General features: G+C 40.0%; 1 protein-coding gene across 1 annotated transcript; it reads right to left on the bottom strand.

The window, feature by feature from the left end:
• Positions 1-11,789: 11,789 nt before the first annotated feature.
• REXO2 (RNA exonuclease 2) lies at positions 11,790-22,502 on the bottom strand. The gene is made up of 7 exons (XM_058686789.1): positions 22,295-22,502; positions 21,182-21,265; positions 18,175-18,252; positions 17,456-17,567; positions 15,901-16,009; positions 14,476-14,529; positions 11,790-12,248 (listed from the first exon to the last, which is right to left on the bottom strand). Exons 1-7 carry the CDS (start codon positions 22,439-22,441, stop codon positions 12,119-12,121), a joined length of 714 nt encoding a protein of 237 aa, XP_058542772.1. The 5' UTR covers positions 22,442-22,502; the 3' UTR covers positions 11,790-12,118.
• Positions 22,503-23,870: the final 1,368 nt, after the last annotated feature.

The raw sequence follows: 23,870 nt of genomic DNA, 5'->3' as shown, positions 1-23,870 counted from the left end.
TCACTATCAGGGCACCTGGGTGACTTAGTCGGTTGAGCATCCAACTTCAGCTCAGGTCATGATCTCATGGTCCATGAGTTCGAGCCCCGTGTAGGGCTCTGTGCTGACAGCTTGGAGCCTGAAGCCTGCTTCAGATTCTGTGTCTCCCTCCCTCTCTCTGCCCCTCCCACACTCATACTTTGTCTCTGTCAAAAATAAACATTAAAAAAAATTTTTTTATAGCAGCACTATCAACAATAGCCAAAGTACAGAAAGAGCCCACATGTCCATCGACAGATGAATGGATAAAGATGTGGTTTATATATACAATGGAGTATTACTTGGCAATCAAAAAGAATGAAATCCTGCCATTTGCAAGGATATGGAGGGAACTGGAGAGTATTATGCTAAGCGAAATTAGAGAAAGACAGATACCACATGTTCTCATTCATATGTGGAATTTGAGAAATTTAACAGAAGACCATGGCAGAAGGGAAGGGGTAAAAGGTACAAACTGAGAGAGAGGCAAATCATAAAAGACTCTCAAATACAGAGAACAAACTGAGGGTTGCTGGAGGGGAGGTGGGTGGAGGAGGTGGATGGGCTAAATGGGTGATGGGCATTAAGGAGAGCACTTGTTGGGAGGAGCACTGGGTGTCATATGTAAGAGATGAATCACTGGGCTCTACTCCTGAAACCAATACTACACTGTAGGTTAGCCAACTTGAATTTAAATAGTTTTTTAAATATCAAAAAATAAAATAAAAATTTTTTTAAAAAGAATGATTTAAAAAACTGAGAACATGTTAAAGGACCTCTGTGAAACCACCAAGCATACTAATATTCACAAGATAGGGAACCCAGAAAGAGGAGAGAGAAGGGGGCAGACAACTTATTTGAAGAGATAATAGCTTAAAACTTTCCTATTCTGCGGAAAGAAACAGACATCCAAACCCAGGAAGCACAGAGATCCCCAACAAGATGAAGCTGAGGAGGTCTGCACTAAGATACAGAATAAATAAAATGGTAAAAATTAAAAAACAGAGAATCTTAAGAGCAGCAAAAGGAGCAAAACAGCTACATACAAGGGAATTCCCCTAAGTTTATCAGCTAATCTTACAGCAAAAACTTTGCAGGCCAAGTGGGAGTGGCATGAAATATTTGAAGTGCTAGGAGAAATAAAAAACCTACAACCAAGAATACTCAATATGGCAAGATTATCATGCAGAAATGAAAGACAGATCAAGAGTTTCCCAGACAAAACTTAAAGGAGTTCATCACCACGAAACCAGCTTTACAAGTAAAGTCAAAGGGAATTTTTTAAATGAGAAAAAAAAGGCGGGGGGCGAGGGGCAGGGGAGGACATAAGTAAAAGAAATCATGAAGAAAAAAATTTCACAGGTAATGGCAAACATGTAGTAAAGAGAGTATCTTAACCACTAACAAAACAAAGCCAGTGTGGAGGTTAAAAAACAAAAGTAGGAAAAGCAATTATATATACAAAAAGCAATCAAAATAAATACACAAAATAAAGATATGTAAAATATAACATCATACACAAAAAACTTGGAGGGGGGAGTATAAATTCAGTGTTTTTACAATGTGTTTGAACTTAAGCAACCATCAAACTAATATGGGATGTCATATATGAATCCAGTGGTAACCACAAAACAAAAACCTATAAATAGATATGCAAAAATACATTCAAACAAATCCAAGCACAACACTAAAGACAGGCATCAAACGGCAAAGGAAGAGAGTTAAAGAAGAAAGGAACAGAGAAGAACTACAATAACAACCAAAAAACAATTAACAAAATGATGAGAAGTTCATAACTATCAATAATTACTTTAAATGTAAATGGACTTAATGCTATCAAAAGACACAGAATAACTGAATGGATTTTTTAAATAACCCATTTATATGCTGCACAAAAAAGATTCATTGAAGTCCTACAGACACACAGACTCTGAAAGTGAATGGATGGGAAAAGATATCCCATGCAAATAGAAGGGGGGGGGGGAGGGGGGGAACCAGGGTAGCAATACTTACATCAGACAAAATAGACTGTAACAAGATACAAAGAAAGAAGAGCAGGACATAGTGATAAAAGGGTCAATCAAACAAGAGAAATTAACAATTATAAATATCTATGCACCCAACACAGAAGCACCTAAATATATAAAGCAAAAATTAACAGACATAAAGGGAGAAATTGACAGTAAAACAACTACAGGATGGAATTTTAACATCCCACTTGTATCAGTGTATAGATCATCCAGGCAGAAAATCAACAAGACAACAGTGGCTTTGAATAACATATCAGACTAGATGGACTTAGAAGAGATATATAGAGAACATTCCAATCAAAACAGAATACACACTCCTTTCAAGGCCACATGAAACATTCTCCAGGTCTTATCATATGTTAGACCACAAAACAAGTCTCAATAAATTTAAGATTGAAATCACATCAAGCATCTTTCCCAACCAAAATAATATGAAATTAGAAATCAATTACAAAGAAAAAAACTAGAAAAAAACAGAGACGTGGAGGTTAAACAACAAGATACTAAACAACCAATGGGGATGAAGCAATTAAAAAAAAAAAAAAAGAAAAAATACATGAAGACAAATGAAATAGAAACACAATGGTCCAAAATCTTTGGGACAGTGAGAGCAGTTCTAAGAGGCATATATATCGTGATACAAGCCTTACCTCAAGCAACAAGAAAAACCTCAAATAACAAGCTAACCTCACACCTAGGGACCAGAAAAAGGGGAAATAAAACCCATAGAAGGAAAGAAGTAATATGGATTAGAGCAGAAACAAATGAAATAAAGACAATAAAATTAGAAAAAAATCAGTGAAGCCATGAGCTAGTTTTTTGAAAAGAGAAACAAATTGAATAAACCTGTAACCAGTCCCATCAAGAAAAGAAGAGAGGATTCAAAATCAGAAAGGAAGGAAGAAAAAAAAAAAATGTGGATACAAATACAGAATTACAAAGAATTCTAAGAGAGTACTACAAAAAATTAAATATCAACAAATTGGACAAATCAATTTCTAGAAATATATACTCTTCCAGAACTGAATCAAGAAGGGACATAGAAAATCTGCACAGACTGACTGCTACTAACAAGATGGAATTGGTGATCAATAACTCCCAACAAACCACAGTGCAGGTCTATATGGTTTCACAGGTGAGTTCTAAAAACATTTAAAGAAGAGTTAATACCTATTCTTCTCAAACTATTCCAAAAAATAGAAGAGGAATAAAAACTTCCCAATTCATCCTCGTGAGGCCAGCACTACTCTAATAACCAAAACCAGACCAAAAAAAAAAAAAAAGAAAGAAAAGAAAACTGTGGGCCAATATCCCTGATGAACATGGATACAAAAATCTTCAGCAAGTTATCAGCAAACCACATTCAACAATGTATTAAAGGGGTCATTCACCACAACCAACCTGGATTTACTCCAGGATGTAAGAGTGGTTTCACTTTTGCAAATCCATGTAATACATCATATTAACAAGAAGAAGGATAGAAACCACATGACCATTTCAACAGATGCACAAAAAGCTTTTGACAAAATATAACATCTGTTCATGATTAAAAAAAAAAAAAAAAAAACTCTCAACAAAGTGGGCTTAGAGGAAATATAACTCAACAAAGACCACATATGAAAAATCCACATCTAATATCATACTCAATGGTGAAAAACTAAAGTTTTTCCTCTACGATCAGGAACAAGACAAGGATGTCCTCTCTCCCCACTTTCATTCAACAGTGTACTGTAAGACCTAGCTGCAGCAATTAGACAAGAAAAAATAAAGGGCATCCAAACGGGTAATGAAGAAGTAAAATTGTCACTGAGGGCAGATGGCATGATTACACACAGAAAACCCTGAAGACCCCAACAACAACAACAACAACAAACCCTATCAAAACAAATTCAGTAAAGTTGCCAGATACAAAATTAATATACAGAAATCAAAATTAATATACAGAAACTAACAGAAAGAGAAATTAAGAAAACAATCCCATTTACATTTGCACAAACACACACACACACACACACACACACACACACACAAACACACCCTAGGAGTAAATTTAACCAAGAAGGTCAAAGACCTATACTCTGAAAACTCCAAGACATGTATGTAAGGAATTGAAGACAACAAATAAATGGGAAGATATACCATGCTCATGGATTGAAACAAATATCATTAAAATATCCACATTACCCAAAGCAATCTACAGATTCAGTGAAATCTCTATCAAAATACCGGTACCATTTTTCACTAGAAATGGAATAATCCCAAAATTTGTATGAAACCACAAAAGACCTTGAACAGCCAGAGCCATCTTGAAAGAGAAGAAAGCTAGAGGAAGCACAATCCCAGATTTAAAGATATACTGCAAAGTTACAATAATCAAAATAGTTTAGTACTGGCACAAAAAAACAAACAAACAAACCACCACCAACAACAGATGAACAGAACAGGACAGAACGTAGAAATAAACCGACAATCCTATGGTCATAAGCAGCAAAAAGATACAAGAGGGAAAAGACAGTCCTTTCAAAAACTGGTATTGGGAAAACTGGGGCAGTTTACACACAAAAGAATGAAAGTTGAGCACTTTCTCCCAAAATTCACAAAAGTAAAACTTAAAAGGAGTTAAAGACCTAAATGGGAGACCTGAAACCATAAAACTAAAAGAAAACAAGGGCAATAATCTCTTGGACATTAGCCTTAGCACCATTTATGGATCTGTCTCCTCAGCCAAGTGAAATAAAAGCAAAAATATTAGGACTACACCAAAATAAAAAGCTTTTGCACAGCAAAGGAAACCAACAATAAAATAAAAAGGCAAACTACTGAATGGGAGAAGATATTTGCAAATGATATATCCACTAATGGGTTAATATCCAAAATATATCAAGAATTTATACAACTCAACACCAAAAAAAGAAACAATCCAATTAAAACATGAACAGAGCACCTCAACATACACGTTTCCAAAGAAGACATACAGATGGCCAAGAGACACACGAAAAGATGATCAACATCACTAATCATCAGGGAAATGCAAACCAAAATCATAGAGACATCACCTTTCACCTGTCAGAATGGCTAGCAAACAAAAGACAAGAAATAACAAGTGTTGGTGAGAATGTAGAGAAAAGGGAACAGTTGCGCAGGGTTGGTGAGAATGCAAATTGGTACAACCACCGTGGAAAACAGTACAGAGCTTCCTCAAAAAATTAAAAGGAAAAATAATACATGATCCAGTAATTCTACCGGATCCCAAAGAAAACATCCCCCCTCAAAAAAAAAAAAAAACACTAATTTTAAAAGATATATGCACCCTTATGTTTACTGCAGCACTGTTTGCAATAGCCAAGATATGGAAGCAGCCCACGTGTCCACTGATAGATGTGTGGATAAAGAAGATGTGGTATATACACCCACAACAGAATGTTACTTAGCCATAAAAAAAGAGATCTTGCCATTTGCAACAACATGGATGGAACTATAGTGTTAGGCTGAGTGAAACAGGTTAGAGAAAAACACCATATGATTTCACTTATATGTGGAATCTAAGACAAATACAGAGAACAAACAGACGGCTGTCAGTGGGGAGTTGGGTAGGAGAATGGGCAAGATAGATAAAGGGGATTAGGAGGTACAAACTTCCGGTTATATAGTAAATAAGGCAGGAGGATGAAAAGTACAGCATAGGGAATATAGTGGATAGTACTGTAATGACATTACGTGGGGGCGGAGGGTGGCTGTACTTAGAGTGAGCACCAAGTAATGTGTTGTGAAGTCACTGTGTTGTATACCTGACTCTGTAGCCTAACACTTTGTGTGCAAGTATACCTCATAAGGAAACAAACAGCACAATCAGAATCTTCAATACATGTTTTGAAACATGTAAAAAATTTTTATTCATAAAATTGTCATTTTCTCACTATCAACTAAATAAGAGCTAATTTAATTCTCTAGAACTATGGAGGTATGCTATCACATTTAGGTAGCGGAAGCTATATATTTCCAGAGAAGAAAACCCCTCCCAAAGCATGGACCATTCTCCCACCTAACTTTAGAACTATTTTTATCAATGATCTGTAACACTGCATATCCAAGGGTCTTTCAGAAGCTCAGTATTTAAAAGTAGTTGTCACGCTTTTCTCAAAAACCAGTGTTAAACACAGGAAACACTTACCTATATTCTTCAAACTTAAACTAGATTTGGGATTTACTTCGAGTGAAATTATTTTTTTAACTTTTGAGGCTTTGTCTGAAACTCAAATTTAACTTTAAAACTTGTACCTGTCCCCACCCGTCTGCAGAAAGTCAGTGTCTGAACATCAAAGACTTTGTAGCTAAAGGTCACACAAAAACAATTTCGGAATGTCAAAACTGGAAAAACAAAGTTCCAAATAACAAAAGAATTCACAGCATTCTGAGAATCACCTGGAAAGACTGTACAAGATCAAGAATAGAATAAAACACATGGACAAAGCCCTTGCTTTGATGTTCTGATCATTAACCCATCCCACAACTTCACCTCAATATAGACCACGGCAAGTCTTTTTGCCTATCTTTCAATTCCTTTCACTTAATAGCTGTCAAAAAAAAAAAAAAAAAAAAAGAATTATTTGGGTAGTATACAATGTACCTTCTTTCTCTCTTCTCTCTTCCAGGAGTGCTTTGGACAGATGTCCCAAGCATAAATACACCAGTGATTCCCAAACTCCAATCTGGGAACTGATACAGGCCAAGGATGAAAATGGTGTGTTTTTTAATCTAAAGTGCAATGGAAACAAGGACACAATTGGATTTTTCACAAAGCTAAATGTATTCCACTTAAAGTACCTGTCCCTTATCCTGAAAGTACGTACCTTTGTTAGGTTTTAAAACGACTTTTCTTTTATGAAATGATGGATAGAAGATGGTGTTTTTTAACATCCTCATCTGGCAAAATAAAAGTTGGTGATCTCTAGAGAGAGTTAAGAATAACTTAACATTTTTACTGTTTATAAAACCAAAACCGTGTAAAACAAACACTGACAGTCTGAGGGAAAAAAACAAGGTTTTCTAGTATGAGCAGGCCCTGGGACATGTAATGCCAACCAGACATTTCTGGAAGCTTCTATTTAACACATAGTTCTAACAGGCGCTCCCTTTGCCCCTATTCCCTTCTAGGGATGGCTAGGAATTCCCTTCGCCATGTCTCCAACATTTGTCCTACTTTTCTTCTGAAATTGCCTTCTGCTAGCTGTTAAATGCGAACATAAAATGATGGGGCTACCCTATCGACCTGTCTCACGAAGCACGCTAAGGACAGAATAAGGTAGAAGGTAGAAGAAAGTGGTTTAGAAACCCTAGAATAGTACACAAGTGTGTAAGAAAAATAAATGAATGACCTGGGCAAAGTACAACCAAGGGAGAATCAAAGTATTTACTGGATACAGTCTCTAATTTAACAGTGAATCCTATTGCCCAGGGCAGAGAGCTGGTGAGGCAGAATGAAAAGTGGAAAAGGTTTCCCTCAGAAGCAAAACAGGCCTGGACGCCAGGGCAGCCTCCGTGAATGCACAGGACGTCCAGCTGACTCAGGAAGCAGAAGCATCTCTCTGCCACCTCATGTGGCGGGAAGAGGGCTGGATGCTCCTAAAGAGTATTTGTCAAGTTTCCTTTGTCCGTAAATTATAACAACCATCCCTTATGGCACCTGGATGCACACCTAAGAGAACGCAGCTCCCTAAACTGTCCACTTCCTGCCATTCCAAACCAGGAAAGAAGTTCTTCTTCCCAAGGGGGAACTTCGTCCCCAAGCTCAGCTCCTCCAGGCCGGCTTTCATCCACACATACGTCCTCAGACAGGATCATTCTGAAAATGGGTTGTGCCAAGTTACTCATCTTTGTGTGTGCGTGTGCGGTAAAATATACCTAAAATTTACCATTTTTGCCGTAAGTGTAGAGAGTTCAGTGACATTAAGTACAGTTGACTCTTGAACACATGTCCGCTTATACTGAAATGAATATGTTGGACAATTTTTTGGAGATTTGCGACAATTTGAAATAACTCACAAGTGAACTGCATAGCCTACAAATATGAAAAAAATTAAGAAAAAGTTATGTCCCAAATGCGTAAAATATACGTAGTTTTCATCCTTTACTACCACAAAATGTACACAAATCTAGTATAAAAAGTTAAAATTTGTCAACACCTACACACTTACAGGTTGTACACAGCACCATCCATAGTTGTATGAATGTATTAAATCATAATTGCATAAAACTGTACTACTGCAGTAATTCCGCAGCCATCTTGGCTATCGTAGTGAGCTCTAGCATTGCGAGCATCCACGTAGAATGTTGTGTGGTACTCAACATCCCTGCATGAGTTCTGCAACAAAAAGTGACCTCTAGAGATTCTATTAGTAAAGTTGTGGGGCAGTAAAGAGTTATATGCAGATTTTGGCTGGGCAGGGGTTGGCACCCCCAAGCCCCGTGCTGTTCGAGGGTCAACTGCACATTCATATTGTTAGGCAGCCCAAATTGTGCAACTTATCGTGGGTCCCCAAAGATTCCACAGGCTGCCAGTGGCAGGATTTCATTTGCACAGGAACGTGTTTTTGGTCCACACTCCCCAACCTTCCCATTTCCAAGGGCTTATTTCTAAATGACAGACTCTTGTTTTCTGTATCATAGAATACCAGTGGTATTACAACTCATGAGCAAAACTAAACGGATTAAATTATCCTGGAGGCCAAGTTAAGTCTCAGGTCAGATGCACTCAACGTGACAAGTCAGTTATGAAAGCAACTCTTCTGTCTGTCTGCATTCTGGCGGAATGGAGATTTATAAATCCCTTCTTTTTGGCAGCCTTTTAAACATATACCTATCAGCAACTTTATTGAGATCTCTGACACACAGTAATGATATATTGAAGGGGTACATCTTTGTATTTTTATATATATGTATACATTGTGAAAAAACCACTGTCAAGCTAAATATCCATACACAGTAACCCTTCTGTGTGTGTCGAGTAGACTGAAGATCTGTCCTCCCAGAAAATTTCAAGTATTCCTCTACTCAGTACAAAATACTCAACTAGGGAGAAACTCTTCATTTACATTACCACCACAGCTGTGCAATAAATCAGGAGCCACCTAAAATTAAAAGGCTTTGTTCACATAACCAAAACTCAATACTCACAACAGACATACAGCACAGCACATATCAAAGTATACAGCATTAGTTTGTGCCTCATCAAAAGATACACATTAACAGCTTTTGCTTCCATCAATCTGCTACAAATGGCTTACCCTAAAAATCAATTCTCCACTGTCCCTGCTGCTTATTAATTTTTCAAGATGTAAACACCCGAGTGTACCTAAGACTCTCATGCACTATCACAAGGCAATCAATATATCAAAATTTATTGAATGACAAAATTGCACACAAACATTACAACGAGCTATTATTTTTTTTTTTCTTTTAGGCTCACATATCTGAGAACACCGCTTCTCCCAAAGGAAACTATCAATTTCCCCTACGAATTTGTTAACTGGTTTATTGATAAAGAGATCTACTGTTTTGTAAATGAGGAAGCACAGGTGTCTCAGGCTGCATTCTTACCTCCTATGGCTAAGCCCCTGGAAAAAAGGTGTCTTTCCTGCCCACATACTCACTCTAAGGGCAAGATCACCATGAGCACTCAAGGAATGCTGACTGGAGACTATCACCACTGTACTAATTCATTCACCTCAGGAGTTTAATGCAGGGGATATATACCTGAATAATCCTAAGAATATAGCTTGCAGGGTAATTATAGCACAGCCCGAAGAACCACCAAATGAAAAGCCCTCAGGAGCACTGGAGCAGCAAACTCTGCTCAACAAACATACTGATCATTCTTAAGGCTGTAGATATATTTAAACCAATTTGCATGGCAGTTCATTTCACAGAAATTACTTCATAGCTTCAGGAATCCCCTGTGAAATCAGTTACCAGCACTACAAATTTAAATTTCTTCTTCTTCTTCTTTTTTTTAAAGCCGACTAATAAATAATGAACAAATCACTGAACCATCATGCCTTCATACAGACCTGCAGCAGACCAGATTTGCTCCTCTCCCAGGCTGCCAATTATTTTGCTAAAACTTAACCTGTGTTCACTCCATTAGGAGGAGACACTGAGACATTATGGAGATAAAGAACAGAGGATTAAATCAGTGAGCAGGGTCACTTACGTGATGGAAGGTTTAAAAGGAACACCAGGAGTTAAAATTCTTAAGAAAGCCAAACAGTAGGGCTCAAACCATTAACCTGCTTCCTATGAATGTTGCTCAAGCCCAGTGTTTACATACCCATCCTTGCACTAGAATCTGTAACGTTCCTGAGAGCTGAGTAAGGACAAAGACTCTCTTGCCAAATTTCAGCTGGAAGCCCGAAGACGAGGCAAGGTCACACTGGTAGTGAAACGATCTTCAGCAGCATATAGTCAGTCATAGGTCATTTGAGTGAATACCGATTTACAGTAATGCCCCCAACCACCATAGCTCATCAATCACAGCACCTTCACTCTGCATTAGCTATCACGCATGCTCGCTGCATGCCAAGCGCTGAGCCCAGAACAATAAGAGAAGTATTTCATTCTAACATTATTCTTTGAGTTAGGTACCATCATTCTCATTTTACAAATAAAAAAAATTAAGGCTTAGAGAAATGAACCTGGCAGAGACACTCAGTAAGTCTCAGAGCTCGGGTTTGAAGCCAGAGTTTGATTCAAGAACCCTGTCTTCAACTATCATACAATCCTGTCGTCCAAACCACTGAAGTCGGCACATAGGCTGAAACCCATGCTACTCCAGACCGCAGAAAGAACACTGGTCAGAAAAGTCAGCAGACTTATGTTTTCATCAGCTTACACTTAACTGCACTTACGAATTTGAGAATTAACTTATTCATTTGGAAAAAGTTACACTAAAGGCTTTCGCCACTCATAAGGTTGTTGCAAAGCTCAAACAACTTGGTAAATACTTATGATAATTCTGTTCTACATTCTAGTGATTTCTTTATCTGCAACTTTCACCCATTAGGATCACGCTGCTACCTATGTTCACATAATGACCATAATGGACTTAGAAATGCAATTTGAGTCTGCCATGGAAAGTCGTTCAAGTACAGTGGTTCTCTAGGTCAGGCAGAAATCACCTGTAGGCCTTTCCCAATTCTGATTTCTTGCCTTAAGAGGAGTTTGTCAGAATGAGTTGTGTTCTACAGACAGATGATTCTGATATAGCCTCTGGCTAAGGATTCACCTTAGCATCGTGCTGTAAAATAGGCAAATTCAGAGTTAGCATATTCAGACTGAAATCCTTTCTCAAATACTTACTGACCATGAAACCTAGGGCAGCCGACGTTCCACAAAACTAGCAGTGATTGCCTTACACACAGTATCTGTTCAATAAACCTTAGTTATTACTTACAGAATCCCTGTGGGACGACTGACTTGAATTTCTCGGACGCCATTAAAAGTAGCTATTGCAGAGCTCTGTTAGTTTGGTAACTGTAACAATGAAATTTGCTTCTCTGGATCTATCTCCAGTTATTCTAGTCTTGATGTATGAAGCAAGACAGAACAAGTTCACTTCCTGTTTAACATAAGAGAGTTAATCCATCCCTAATGTCATTACGAGAATTGAAACATTAGCCGTACCACTTAGAAAACGCCACCATTTTCCAGTAATCAAACTATGAAAGAATAGATGGTACAAAAAGGTTTGCATTTCAATAGAACTAGCTTTATTATTCTTCTTCTTATTATTATTATTTTAAACAAAAGAAATTGTCTAAAAGCAAATGCAGATATGTACCAAGGGATGGACATGACCCGGTACTTACAAAGGAGCTGCTGTGTCATAAATGAAAACAGAGTGTTAGGGGAAAAGTAAGATTTCAGGTGCTGTCTGTTTGGATAATCTGGAGACGCAAGGTAACTGAAAGAAGGCGCTGTACCAAGCAATCAGCAGGAACAGAAAACAAAATGAAACAAAACCGCCAGCAGCTGCTTTTCCAGAGAACTACGTGCTGGCAGTGTGAGAAGTGGCATCAACTCACGGTCTTCTCATTTTCCCCATTTTCTATAATTTTCCTCTTCTTCTCATCTGTTTTCTTCTTGAAGATGTTATTGCGGTAAAACTGAAGCTCTTTGATGCTTTCGCTAATGTCATCCAGTGCCCTACAAGCAAACACATCACGCTGAACTGAAATGTCCACGGAGGTTATGAGCAATGGACTAAAGAACTTAAGAACAGGTATTACTGTAAATGCCACTATCTGATATCATTAAGAAGAGGAACATTTCAATAAATCAAACTTAAGGGCTTCATCTAATAAAAAATAAGTTTGCTTAAAAATATTTTTCTAAAATATATCAGATGATAAAGTCTCCCAAACTGTCCTAGAAAATGGTGGAGGGTTCCATGGGGAAAAAAGAACTCTGGGGTCAAGTAAGTTTAGTTGAAAATCTAGGTCAAATATTTCTTGTCTGAACTTCTTTGCAAAGCATTTCATGTACCCATGTGTACCGCGAGTTTCCAAAGGGAGGCTGTACTACATACACAGTGTTTCTAAAACTGAATCGGCCACATTTGTGGAACACTCATTAACAGCTCATGGAACAAAGTCTGGGAAACACTGTGCAATACTTAATGACATCCCTACACCAAATATATACTGGCATGCTCAAACATAACTCGTGACTCAGTCATAATGCACATCGATCACCAGACAGCACCTAACCATGAAAGATCTACTTCTCTCTCTGGTGGAGATTTGTGCTATAACCAGGGGCAGCCTGACTCCATCTAACAGCCTCTCTTCTCCTCCAACATGCTGTTTCTCGTCTGTCGTGGCCTGAGAAATTGGGTAACCGAGATTATTAGAACAGTGTGCAGGTCGGGGCGCCTGGGTGGCGCAGTCGGTTAAGCGTCCGACTTCAGCCAGGTCACGATCTCGCGGTCCGTGAGTTCGAGCCCCGCGTCAGGCTCTGGGCTGATGGCTCGGAGCCTGGAGCCTGTTTCCGATTCTGTGTCTCCCTCTCTCTCTGCCCCTCCCCCGTTCATGCTATGTCTCTCTCTGTCCCAAAAATAAATAAAAAACGTTGAAAAAAAAAAAAACAAACAAACAAAACAAAAAAAAAAAAAAAACAGTGTGCAGGTCAATCAGTAAGCCCTGAATGATAAGCCAAGGGCCTCTTCTAGAGAATAAACTGCACAAACGTTAGAGCAGGAGTTTCACGGCGGTTATTGTGGCTAACCTAACAGTTCTGCTTTCCTCCCAGGTCTTGGATATCCAGTGGACAGCTGAAACGATCGAAAATAAAGCCTCTGACTAAATCAAGGTATACAACATCTTATCCACAACACTTAAGTCCATAAAAGATCTTAAAACCCAAAGTACTTTTATGACTCACTGTGTGGCAAAACCTGATTAATCTTGATACAAGGCTATTCATACTCAGTAGTTAGGCTATTTGGTGTGAATATCCCTATGTTTCACTGCAGAAATATCAATGTGTTTGATCAGGGGATGCTTCCTCTGACCTTATTAGGCATGTTATATAATAGTAAACACTACAGATACACTATTACCTTTCTAAAGCTTGAAAAATTCTGAAATCTGAAAGACATCAAACCCTGTTTCAGATAAGGTATTCTAAACCTGTATTATTGTGCTGTAGCCCATTTAATCCTTCCCCCCCAAAAAACACTAGAACACCACACTCTCTAGAGCAGGGATTTGGTCTGTTTGCCTAAAACTGTGCGTGGCACATGGTGGGGACTCCATAAAGGAATGAACCAAATGCTGCCCTTAGAAGCTGCCTGCTAAATCCCCCGTCAAATTTTATGTTCCTCCTGAATGATGACAAAATTTAAAAAAAACAAACAAACAAAAAAACTTTTTTAAAGAGCCAGTAAGTACAGGACACTAGACAAACAAGATCTTCAAATTTCTTTGGTTCCTGGGCCTAAGTCTATAGACATAAAAGAAACGATCTGAAAAACTAAAAAGTATCAAAGTTAGGCTATATTAATACAACTGTCCACAAAGTGTTGTAATTAATTTCAAATGGCTACAAGTTCATGCTCTTGCTGGGAGGAATATTAATATTGCTCATTACTAGAAAGATTATAGACTGTTTCATCATACCTACACACTAAGCTATCTAAAAGTTTTAAAACTGCAATAAAGACATACGATACTACATATCTCAGAATGGAATAACAGAATCCTGAACAGAGCTCCAGATCATCTTAGCAAAAGAAAGTTGTCTTTACGCTGGTGGACCTTTATTTTTCCCCCAAGAAAACAAGAGCAGAGAACAGACATTATTGTAGGCAGTCAGGAGTTCAAGAGTTATGTGCTTGTCAGACAGCCAAGCTCTTGGAAGGACCCAAACTTACCTGTGAGAAGCAGCCTTCTTTGGTGCAAATTCATATTCTTCTGGATACCAGCGTCTATACACAGCAAAAACGGAACTCTCAAAGGAAACTGTCTCAAATATACTGGATAATTACCTCCTTCAAGCAATTTATCAACATGGAAAAAGGCATTTGGGTCAACTATCAAGTTGCCTCCTTGCCTGGGACTCTCTCTTCCACCCACGCTTCACCCTAGATATTCTCTTTAGGCAAGCTCATCAATGGGTAAGATTCCTAGATTCACACCATCTCAGCCCTCCCCCAGTTGGTCATGGGCAGCCAACCACCTGCTGGACATCACACTTCTAATCAACATATATAAAACCATACTTATCCTCAAGGCCTCCCTTCTCCCATCCACCAAATCGGCTTTTCCTATCTTCCCCTTTATCTTTGAACAGTTCCATCAACTGCCTAACTGCCCAAACCAGAAACACTAGAATTGCTTTACCGCTCTTCCTTCCCCCACTCCTTCGTTCATTCGATACCGTGCCAAGGGATGTTCTCAGGTATTTTATCTCCGTACCCTTCTCTGCCACCCAAATGCCATTTCCCTTGCTCATTCTCCTCTCTCCAAGATGAGGGAAAAGCCTCCTTTCTGATCTCCCTCTTTTTTTGCCACCTTCTAATCAGAATGATCTAATTGTTATCACTCATTTCTCTACTTGAACTTTTTTAAAGGAACCCATCCCTTACAATGTTAACCATCTCAGCAAGGCATACAAGCCCTTTGCAAATGGCCTCACCTCCCACCTTTGCCAAAGATCATGCTTTGCCCTCCAGCATTAGTGAACTGTTTGTAAGGCCTCAACTATATTTTGCCCGTATCTTCCTGTGCCTCTATTTCTTCATACTTGTGCCCATTCTAAAGAATCTTCCCACCTCACCTAGATGCCTAGAAAACGTCCACTCTTCTTTAAATAACAACTTAAAACTTATTTCCTATGCAAAGCTTTCCCCGACTTCCCATTCCTCAATCCGGTACATTTCAGGGCTCCTTCCCCCTTGTGCCCTCGATATTCTCTATGCACATTTCCACGACAGGAGTCATCATAGAGTATATTTGGAGGGTGTGTGCTTTACACATCTGTCACCCCATTAGATTCTAAGCTATTTAAAGGCTTTTCATCTGTATGTTCCCAGCACACAGGCCAACGCGTGGCACAGGATGGGTGCTCAACATGTTTTCTCAACTAACGAAATTTATACAGAAGATTTCTGGCATCATTCCTCAAAATTCTTACCAGTCCAGAATCAATTAAGGAACTGTCCCAGCGAGCGAGGGACAATGTTGCACACCCACCTGGCACCCTCAAGTTCTAGAGTTCTCTTCAATTACTTTCCACAAATTCTCAATTAAAACATGCTAAATGGGGCAATTCAATGGATCCTAAATATAGCCCTTACCTGCACAGTTCTTTAACAGTGCTCACATCAATTATTCTATAATGAAGATGTTTCATGAACTGGGGCATGTATTTGTCAAGAAACTTCTTATCTGCATGAACTGAATTTCCTAGAAAGACACCAAGCATACCGCATCTGTGTATTTCTAGCAATATACAACAGGATATAAAAACTCATTAACTATTTTTGAAATGGAAAGGATTTTTTTTTTTTTTCAATTTAAACAATTCCTAAAAGCATCTCAAAATCTCTAAATCAGGTTTGAGGGCATGTGATTAGGTTACAAGTGCAGATTTCTGAGTACTTAGTCAGGCTCAAGGTAAATTTATTAATGGCCTCTCTCCGGAAAAAAAGGATAAATCTACCACTCCACATACTTAACACACACATCTATTCGTTACTTTTTCGGATCATACCAGATGTGCAAATTTTCTCCCGTGTCATGAAATCCACACTACTAACACTAAAAACTTAACTGAATCACATTAAGTAAATAAACCTTTATTCACATTCCAATTTTAACAAATCATATCCATATTCATGTTTCCATACAGTAATTTATATTAAAAACACTAAATTTTAAATACGTACTTTAAAATAGACACCAACGACACTAGCTAGAGGGAGATTACATATACAACATATGCTCTAGTACTTAATGTCAGAACTTTTTAATGAAATTCAAGGAAAGCATAAGCTATCACATCAATTCACATATACAAATACAAACGCATCTCCACAGACCATTAACTGTCCTCTGACAATGGCAGTGCTTTCAAAACCTAGAACTGGCCTGGTCTCTTTAAAAAGTCAATGTCACACGGGGTGGGGGATGAGGGGGGGAAGGGTGGGCGGGGAGAAACAGGTAAATTTGTGCATGAGTCTTGATTGAGTCCTGGTTCAAAAACAATTAGACATTTCCACGTGGACTAGATATCAAATGATGTTACTGAATTATTTTTAATTACCTTAAATGTGATAATGACATTGTGGCTACCGAAGAAAACATCCTTATTCTTAGGAAATACTTAACTGAGAATAAACTGAGAGTTGATGGGGGATGGGAGGGAGGGGCAAGTGGGTAATGGGCATTGAGGAGGGCACCTGTTGGGATGAGCACTGGGTGTTGTATGGAAACCAATGTGACAATCAATTCCATATTAAAAAAAAAAAAAAGGAAATGCCTAATGAAGTATTGAGAAATGAGGTTTCAGAATGCGTGCAATTTACTTTCAAATGTCCAAAACATACATGGCACAAGGTTAACCATTATAAATCCCGCTTTTCTGCACATATGAAATTTCCCATAGTAAAAATAGGAGGGAAAATTTTATTAAGTCCGTGTACCCTCGATCTCACACTGGGTTTCAGGGTATTTTTCCAATACTCATGTTATAACGTACACAAGGAAAACAGAACACGAAATTAAGAGGTATACTCTAAATCGGGGTAAGTAGAAGGCATGATGGTCTTAGTGGATCTTTCTGGAACTGCGGTCTCTTGAACTACCACAATGGAAGACTATCTACGAGATATACATAGGATCGGATTTTACCTGCAAGCGGACAGAGCCCCGGAGGAGTCTGCTGTCGTACAAAGGACAGAAATTCATACTCTGCCTGTTGCAATGTCATTGTACTCTCCTTCACTGCCTTGGTTAGACCAGACTGCAAGAGAGAATCCCCAGCCCCCACCAGAAACACATCAAGTCAGTTTTCAAAGGCATCCAGAAATGAAACTTCACTTCTAAAATGGGCAAATATAACCACAGATGGACTATTCGTAAAGCTCAAGTTCAAAGTGAAACTGCCATCCTTGCACTGATTTTTTTTTTCTTAAAGAATCCAGGCCCAAAAGGCTATGTTCCTGATTGTTAATAGCATTTCCACACAGTCAGAAAAGACGGTGCTCAGAGTCCGAGGATATAAGCTCTGGGAAGAAACAACTATGAACAGGAGAGCAGCATTCCCCCTTTTCTGAGAGTTGACGTCTAACCTTATCCAAAAGACTGACTTGAGCAATACTTGACAATCCGCAATGCGTTCGCGACAGACTGAATGCAGGAGAGGAAAAGAGAGAACATTCAGGAGAAGATGATCTCGACAGGTCCCAAAGATGACAGGTAAACAAGCAAGTGGTCTCCCAGGCTTGCCAAGCAATCTTCCTCTAACCCTTTTTAAAATCCCATCCAACAATGGTATAGGATTCAGATGTGGGAGCAACACGCTCGTTACTGATCCCCAAAGCAGCACTCCTGTTATTTGGTAATGTTACCTTCCCATGATGCTCCTTACACCAATCTGACATGCTGTCCAGTAACTCATCTGGCTGTTTTATAATCAGGTTAGGACCCTGTGGATGGGAAAAGCCATTAGTCATCCAGAATCAACAGGGACAACCTTGGTGTCAGAGGTAAAGTCTAACCTCACTTTGTGAGGATTAAACACACAGGTAGCAGAGAAAGAGTTGAGGGCCCTTTGTTATCTCTGTAAGTGGTCCTCGTTCATGCCAGCACGGTGTACAATGGTGAAAAGGAATGCACACACGCATGCGCACGCACACACAAACGCACATACACACACACGCACACCTCAGATGAGTGAAATGCCCTAATAAGAAGACACTAGTTGCCTATCAAAGGTCAGCAAACCCAGGCCTGACCTTTGGCTTTTTTCTTTTCTTTTTTTTTTTTTTTAACCAGTGAGCTAAGAATGATTTTTACATCGCGAAGAGTTGTACAACAAACAAACATGTGACGGGTATGTGGCACTCTGAGCCTAAAATATTTACTGTTCAGTCTTTTTTAGCAAAGCTTGCCAACCTTTAATTAGGAGTTCAGTTTGGAAAGTGTCTATATTGCCAAGTGAAAGAAGCAAATTGCACAACAGCAAGTATGTGCATGTGATTTCATTTACGCTGGATAAAAACAAATAAATAAAAATACACACATTTGTATATGCATACAAAGTATCAAAAAAGTACACAGAGTTTGGGAAGTAGGAGGCAGCAGCAGAGCAGAATGGGGCAAAAAACTAACAGGTGACTAGACATACACTTTAGATAAAGTTACACTGTTGAATTTTAATGATATTTTTATATCAAAAAGTTAAAAGGGTAACTGGTAACATCTGGGGGGGGGGGGGGGGGGACACGTGGCCCTCTAATTCTCCTCTCCATTTAACAGAACATTCAACTTCTGAGTGTCTCAGACACAGTCCCAGCAGAAACAGAAGCCTCACTTGTGGCATTAAAACAGGTCATTTTGGGCGTCGTTTCTCTGTACAATGGAGATAACAAACCACCCCCTTCCCTCAAAGGGCTGCTTAACAGGGTAAAAGAAATTACAGATATCAAAGTTTCTGAACCTTTTTGGAAGAAAAGTACTCTATGAATCCAAGGTATTATTACAATTAAAGTGATAAAAATAGTTTGCAATCACTGAGAGAAAAGGCTAGAGTTTGACTATTAGACATCTTACAACTAACAAGGACTTTCAGCCAAACAAGAAAACTGGTAAAGGCAATCTCCAAGAAGCAAAAAATTCACTGATTACATATATTAAAACACATACACACAACACACACACAAAACCCTCCTATTGTTTAAAAAAAAAAAACACATTCAACAACAACAACAAAAAAAACAATTCTAACAAACTCTGATGGGAAAAGCAAACTATTAATCTAAGGCTCTATAACTTATTCTAGGTCCTGGCTCAGAACCCTGCACTATCTACAGAAAAATTTTCAGGGTAGGATGTTTTTTCCTCTACCAGCATAATACTTTTTCCACAGACTCATATACAAAAATAAAACATATTTTCCACAGAAATGACACTTAAGCACCAATAGTCCATAAGCATTTTTTTTTTTTTTAACATTCTTATCCTCATCTGACTGAGTCTATTTACAAATGCCACAGTCATCTGCAGCTGTGTGAATACAGACCCAAATTTCCTCCAGGGTACATATTAACTAACTGGTCCATTAAACTGTCAGTATTTCACATTATATCAACAGACTAAGGGAAAAACTCTTCTTCAGCCAAGAGTAAGGAGGGCTGACAAAATAAAGACACTTCGCTTCACTATTCATTTGCAGTAAATCCCAAGTGACAAAAAAAAAAAAAAAAAAACCCAAAACACAGAACTGTATTTATATAAAGTTAAAAAAAAAAAAGAGCTAGTTGTTATGATGAGAAACACAAAGTCTCATGATTCTCCTCCAGCTGATGTATCAAGAGGTACTCCAGGATGTGTGCCTAGTACTCCACAAAAGTAGTAATTCATCTATAAATGCCTTCTCCCATCTCTTACCTACCAAGAGAAGTAGAGGTCTTACTGGAGATTTATGAAATGTATCCAATGTCAGTAGCACATCACTACCACCCTCCAGGAACTGACTTTAACAGAACCGCCTTTTCCACAAGCATCCCTACTGTGTTCCTGGAGTTTCTTACTACCTCTGAAACTGCTGACAGTATGAGACCAGGGACCAATTCAAGACCAGGATTTCACCGTCTACCAATCAGAAGCTCTCTCCCACACTTCTCAAATGCTTCACAAGGGGCCAAAGGGCAACAGGTGTGTTGTTTTGCTTAATGTTTTGGTTAAAAGCAGCATGTGAATCATGCCCAATATATCAATAGGAGAATATGCCGATTCTGCATCACCAAATTCTAAAATCTGAATATAGATCTAGGTAACCACACATCCTAGTGGAGAAGGCAGAAAGTGGACATACAGACTCAAGTTAAAATTAAGGTGATGATACAAAGATGACAGTTTGGCATGAGGCACTAATCCTGATGAGACAACAGCTGGTTGTCTGGTTGGTTACAAGTTCTTTACTTCAAATGCCTGGGTGAAACTCCTGGCTCCCCCAAATAACAAGCCAGGTGGCCTTGGGCAAATTACCCAAGATCCCTGCCAAAATGTCCTCTTCTAGAAAATGAGTGTAATCTCCTACCTCGCAGTCGCTGTGAGGACTGAGAGTACGTACATGTAAAGCACTTAGAACTGTGCGTGGTGCACAGTAGGGTCTCAGTAAACGAGAGCAATTCCCTTTGCCATTTGGTGCATGGAATATTGAAAACTAAATAGGTTGTGAGAGACTACTTCGGTTCTACAACCAACCCTACCATGACCTAGCACATTACTTTGGAACTTAACCTATATATGGGCCTCAGGTTTCCTATTTTTCATATAAAGAGATGGGGAAACAATGATTTAGATTTCCAATACACTCCAAATAGTATGACTGTATTACACGACATCACCTACTTCAGCCAAAATGTTGAGATCAGAGTCAGTTATCAGACACGCCATCTCAATAATCTGGTCCTTCTCAATGTCCAATCCTGTCATCTGCAATCAAAAGTGAATATGTAACACACACAGAACCAACTCTCTATTTTACCCAATTTTATTTAACTGGAATCCCCCAAACATATTCCATTCATCTCCCTTAGCCAGGATAAAAGAGACAATGATGCTTCCCGGGCTAGCCCTCCAGGCACTAAACATGAGTCATTTATTCAATAAATATTTACCAAGGGCCTACTTTATGTGAGGCACCCCAGTTCTACTGTAGGACAGATGCAAAGTCAGCAAAATTGAGGGCTGACACCATTCAATTTGGTCAAGAGTTAGGCAACTCACATCGCTACATCTCTGCAGCTTACAAAGTTTTCACATTAATTACACCACTTGATCTTGACCACAATCTAATGGAGAAAGCACGGTTATTAACCACCACTCCCCGCCCCCCCTCCATTTCATATATAAGAAAACTCAGATTCAGCGGAGGGGGGAGTCCTCGGCATGGGTTTGGAAAACCTAAAGGGATCAAAAGTAGGTTCTAGTCCCAAGTGAGACCCTAACAGCATGACCTTGAATGGGACGAACTCTCTCTCTCGGCCTCAGTTTTCTCGTTTATGGAATGAGAAGTAAGGCTGAGTCATCTCCGGAGTCCCGTCCAGCTCGAACAACCTAGGGTCCCATAAGGCTGCGGAAGGGGAGTGTGGAGGCTGGCACAGCCGCTGCCCCAACCCCCCACCCCGGTGACCCTAAGCCCAGAAGGACCAAAGCGTTAGGGAGGTCACACCCGAGCGGAGTTCGGGGGTTGGGGCGGGGGGAGGGGGCGGGATGCAGCCATATGGATGACTCTTCCCTTTTGAAAAGACAACCCACAAGTCCACCACGGTCCCCAACACCCGCAGGAGTCCAGCCTGCCGACCTGCCCCGCGCAGCCCGCAGCCCGGCGGCGCTCACCTGCCACACCTGAGACCCAGAGACCCGCCGCCGTCCGCGGACAGGCTCAGCTGCTCGGTCTCCGCGTCGAACCCCACTCGCCTCCCCTCATCCCCCCTCCCTCGCCCCGCCGACCGCACTCACCTCCAGGTCCACCCAAACCATCCGCTGAGCCATGCTCTCCCCTGCCGCCATGGCTGCGCCACCTTCGCGGACACCCCGCGCCCCGAACTGCCCGCGACTCCCACCCACACCTCGCAACAGCCTGGAGCCCAGGGAGCCGCCTAGCATCACCCGGCACGAGCCGCCACGGCCCCAACCTCTCAGCCGGCGCTGGCGCAGGCGCGATGGTCGCTAAACGTCGCAAACCCGCGGGGAGGCGCAGGAGCGAAAACTACAAGTCCCAGCATCCAGTGCGCCGGCTCGCCGTGAGCAGCCCGGCTTAGCTGCCGAATGGGATGATGGTATTTGGAGTCTCGCCTGGTGTTCCGACCGCTTTCCCCACCCCCGCCACGTGTTTTCGGATGTTACTGGACGCGCATGTTTTTCAGAACTAAGTTTATTCGTTTCACAGAGTTATTTCCTGAGTTTGGATTAGTTGCGAACCGCCTGGTTGAGAAAGAAGTCTCTTACTTTGTTTGGTCAAGGGAGATATGGTTATCTATTTATACATGTATACATAAACTTTTTCAAATAGATCTTTCCTCTTTTTGCCTCTCCCCCTCCCACCCCCAACCTTGTTACTTACCTGCCCCTCCACGCAGGGTATTTTTCTCGTTGACGTAATGCAGCAGGGCGGTGTGCTATTTTTAGGCCAGAAGGCCAATTCCACTGTCAAATCCTTTAGAAATCCTTGAGATCTTGTATCAGTGATCACTTAGCGTGTATTAGGTGTTCAATAAGACTTCCTTGGCAAAGGGTCGCTCCTTATTCCTTGTGAAGGGAGGTGGTCCGTGTTTCAGTTCAGCTGTGGTGTATCAGTGCTAATGAAGACGTCCTGCTCCACTCTTACAAGTCCCTCCAAGTTTAAATCTTGTCCTTTTATAACGAATCTGCAGCAAATTAAAATGAACTAAAAACGGCTCTGCCTGGTCTGAAATCTGCTTTGGTTTTGATCAAAGTATCTGTTATCTCCTCTGGGCATAGCTATAGTTTCCATCATTTCCAGGAGCAAAGATGGTCACCAACAGGACCTTTCCACCTTGTAGTGTCAAATTGCAGGAATCCCTTAAAGCTTTGCTATACAGTAGCAAATTCGTTGTGCAGAGTGCAATGTTGTCGCAAACATTGATCTGAGCCTGGAATTATACCCTCTACATTTTTTTTTTTTTTTTTTTTTCCTGAAAGCCATATTGACACTAATTACGGAGCTTGTGGTCCATCGCATAGTAATTCGTACCCGGTGAGCTGGTTTTGTGAGAGAGAAACTTTGTTGCCTCATCAGAGCTGTAAGGATACTATAGCGTGCTGGATGCCATGTTCAGCCAACCCCCCCACCTGCTCGGGCATATGGAAACAAAATTGTGTGCACAGATTGTATACTTATAAAGATTTTTGTTGTGCACAATGTGTATATATTATAACTGCATTGCCTGATGAGTCACATTGTTTCGCTGTAGCTTTTTATTCATTTGTAGCCTACCTTATAAGAGATAGTCTACATTTCTTCCTTCCCCTCCCCCCTCAGTTTTTACCTTGATTCATAAAAAGTAGAATCAGT

The sequence above is a fragment of the Neofelis nebulosa genome, chromosome 10 (assembly GCF_028018385.1).
Source record: "Neofelis nebulosa isolate mNeoNeb1 chromosome 10, mNeoNeb1.pri, whole genome shotgun sequence".
In the NCBI taxonomy this organism is placed as follows: Eukaryota; Metazoa; Chordata; class Mammalia; order Carnivora; family Felidae; genus Neofelis; species Neofelis nebulosa.
The sequence above is the reverse complement of the archived record's forward strand: the minus strand, read 5'-3'. Positions and strand labels throughout refer to the sequence as shown.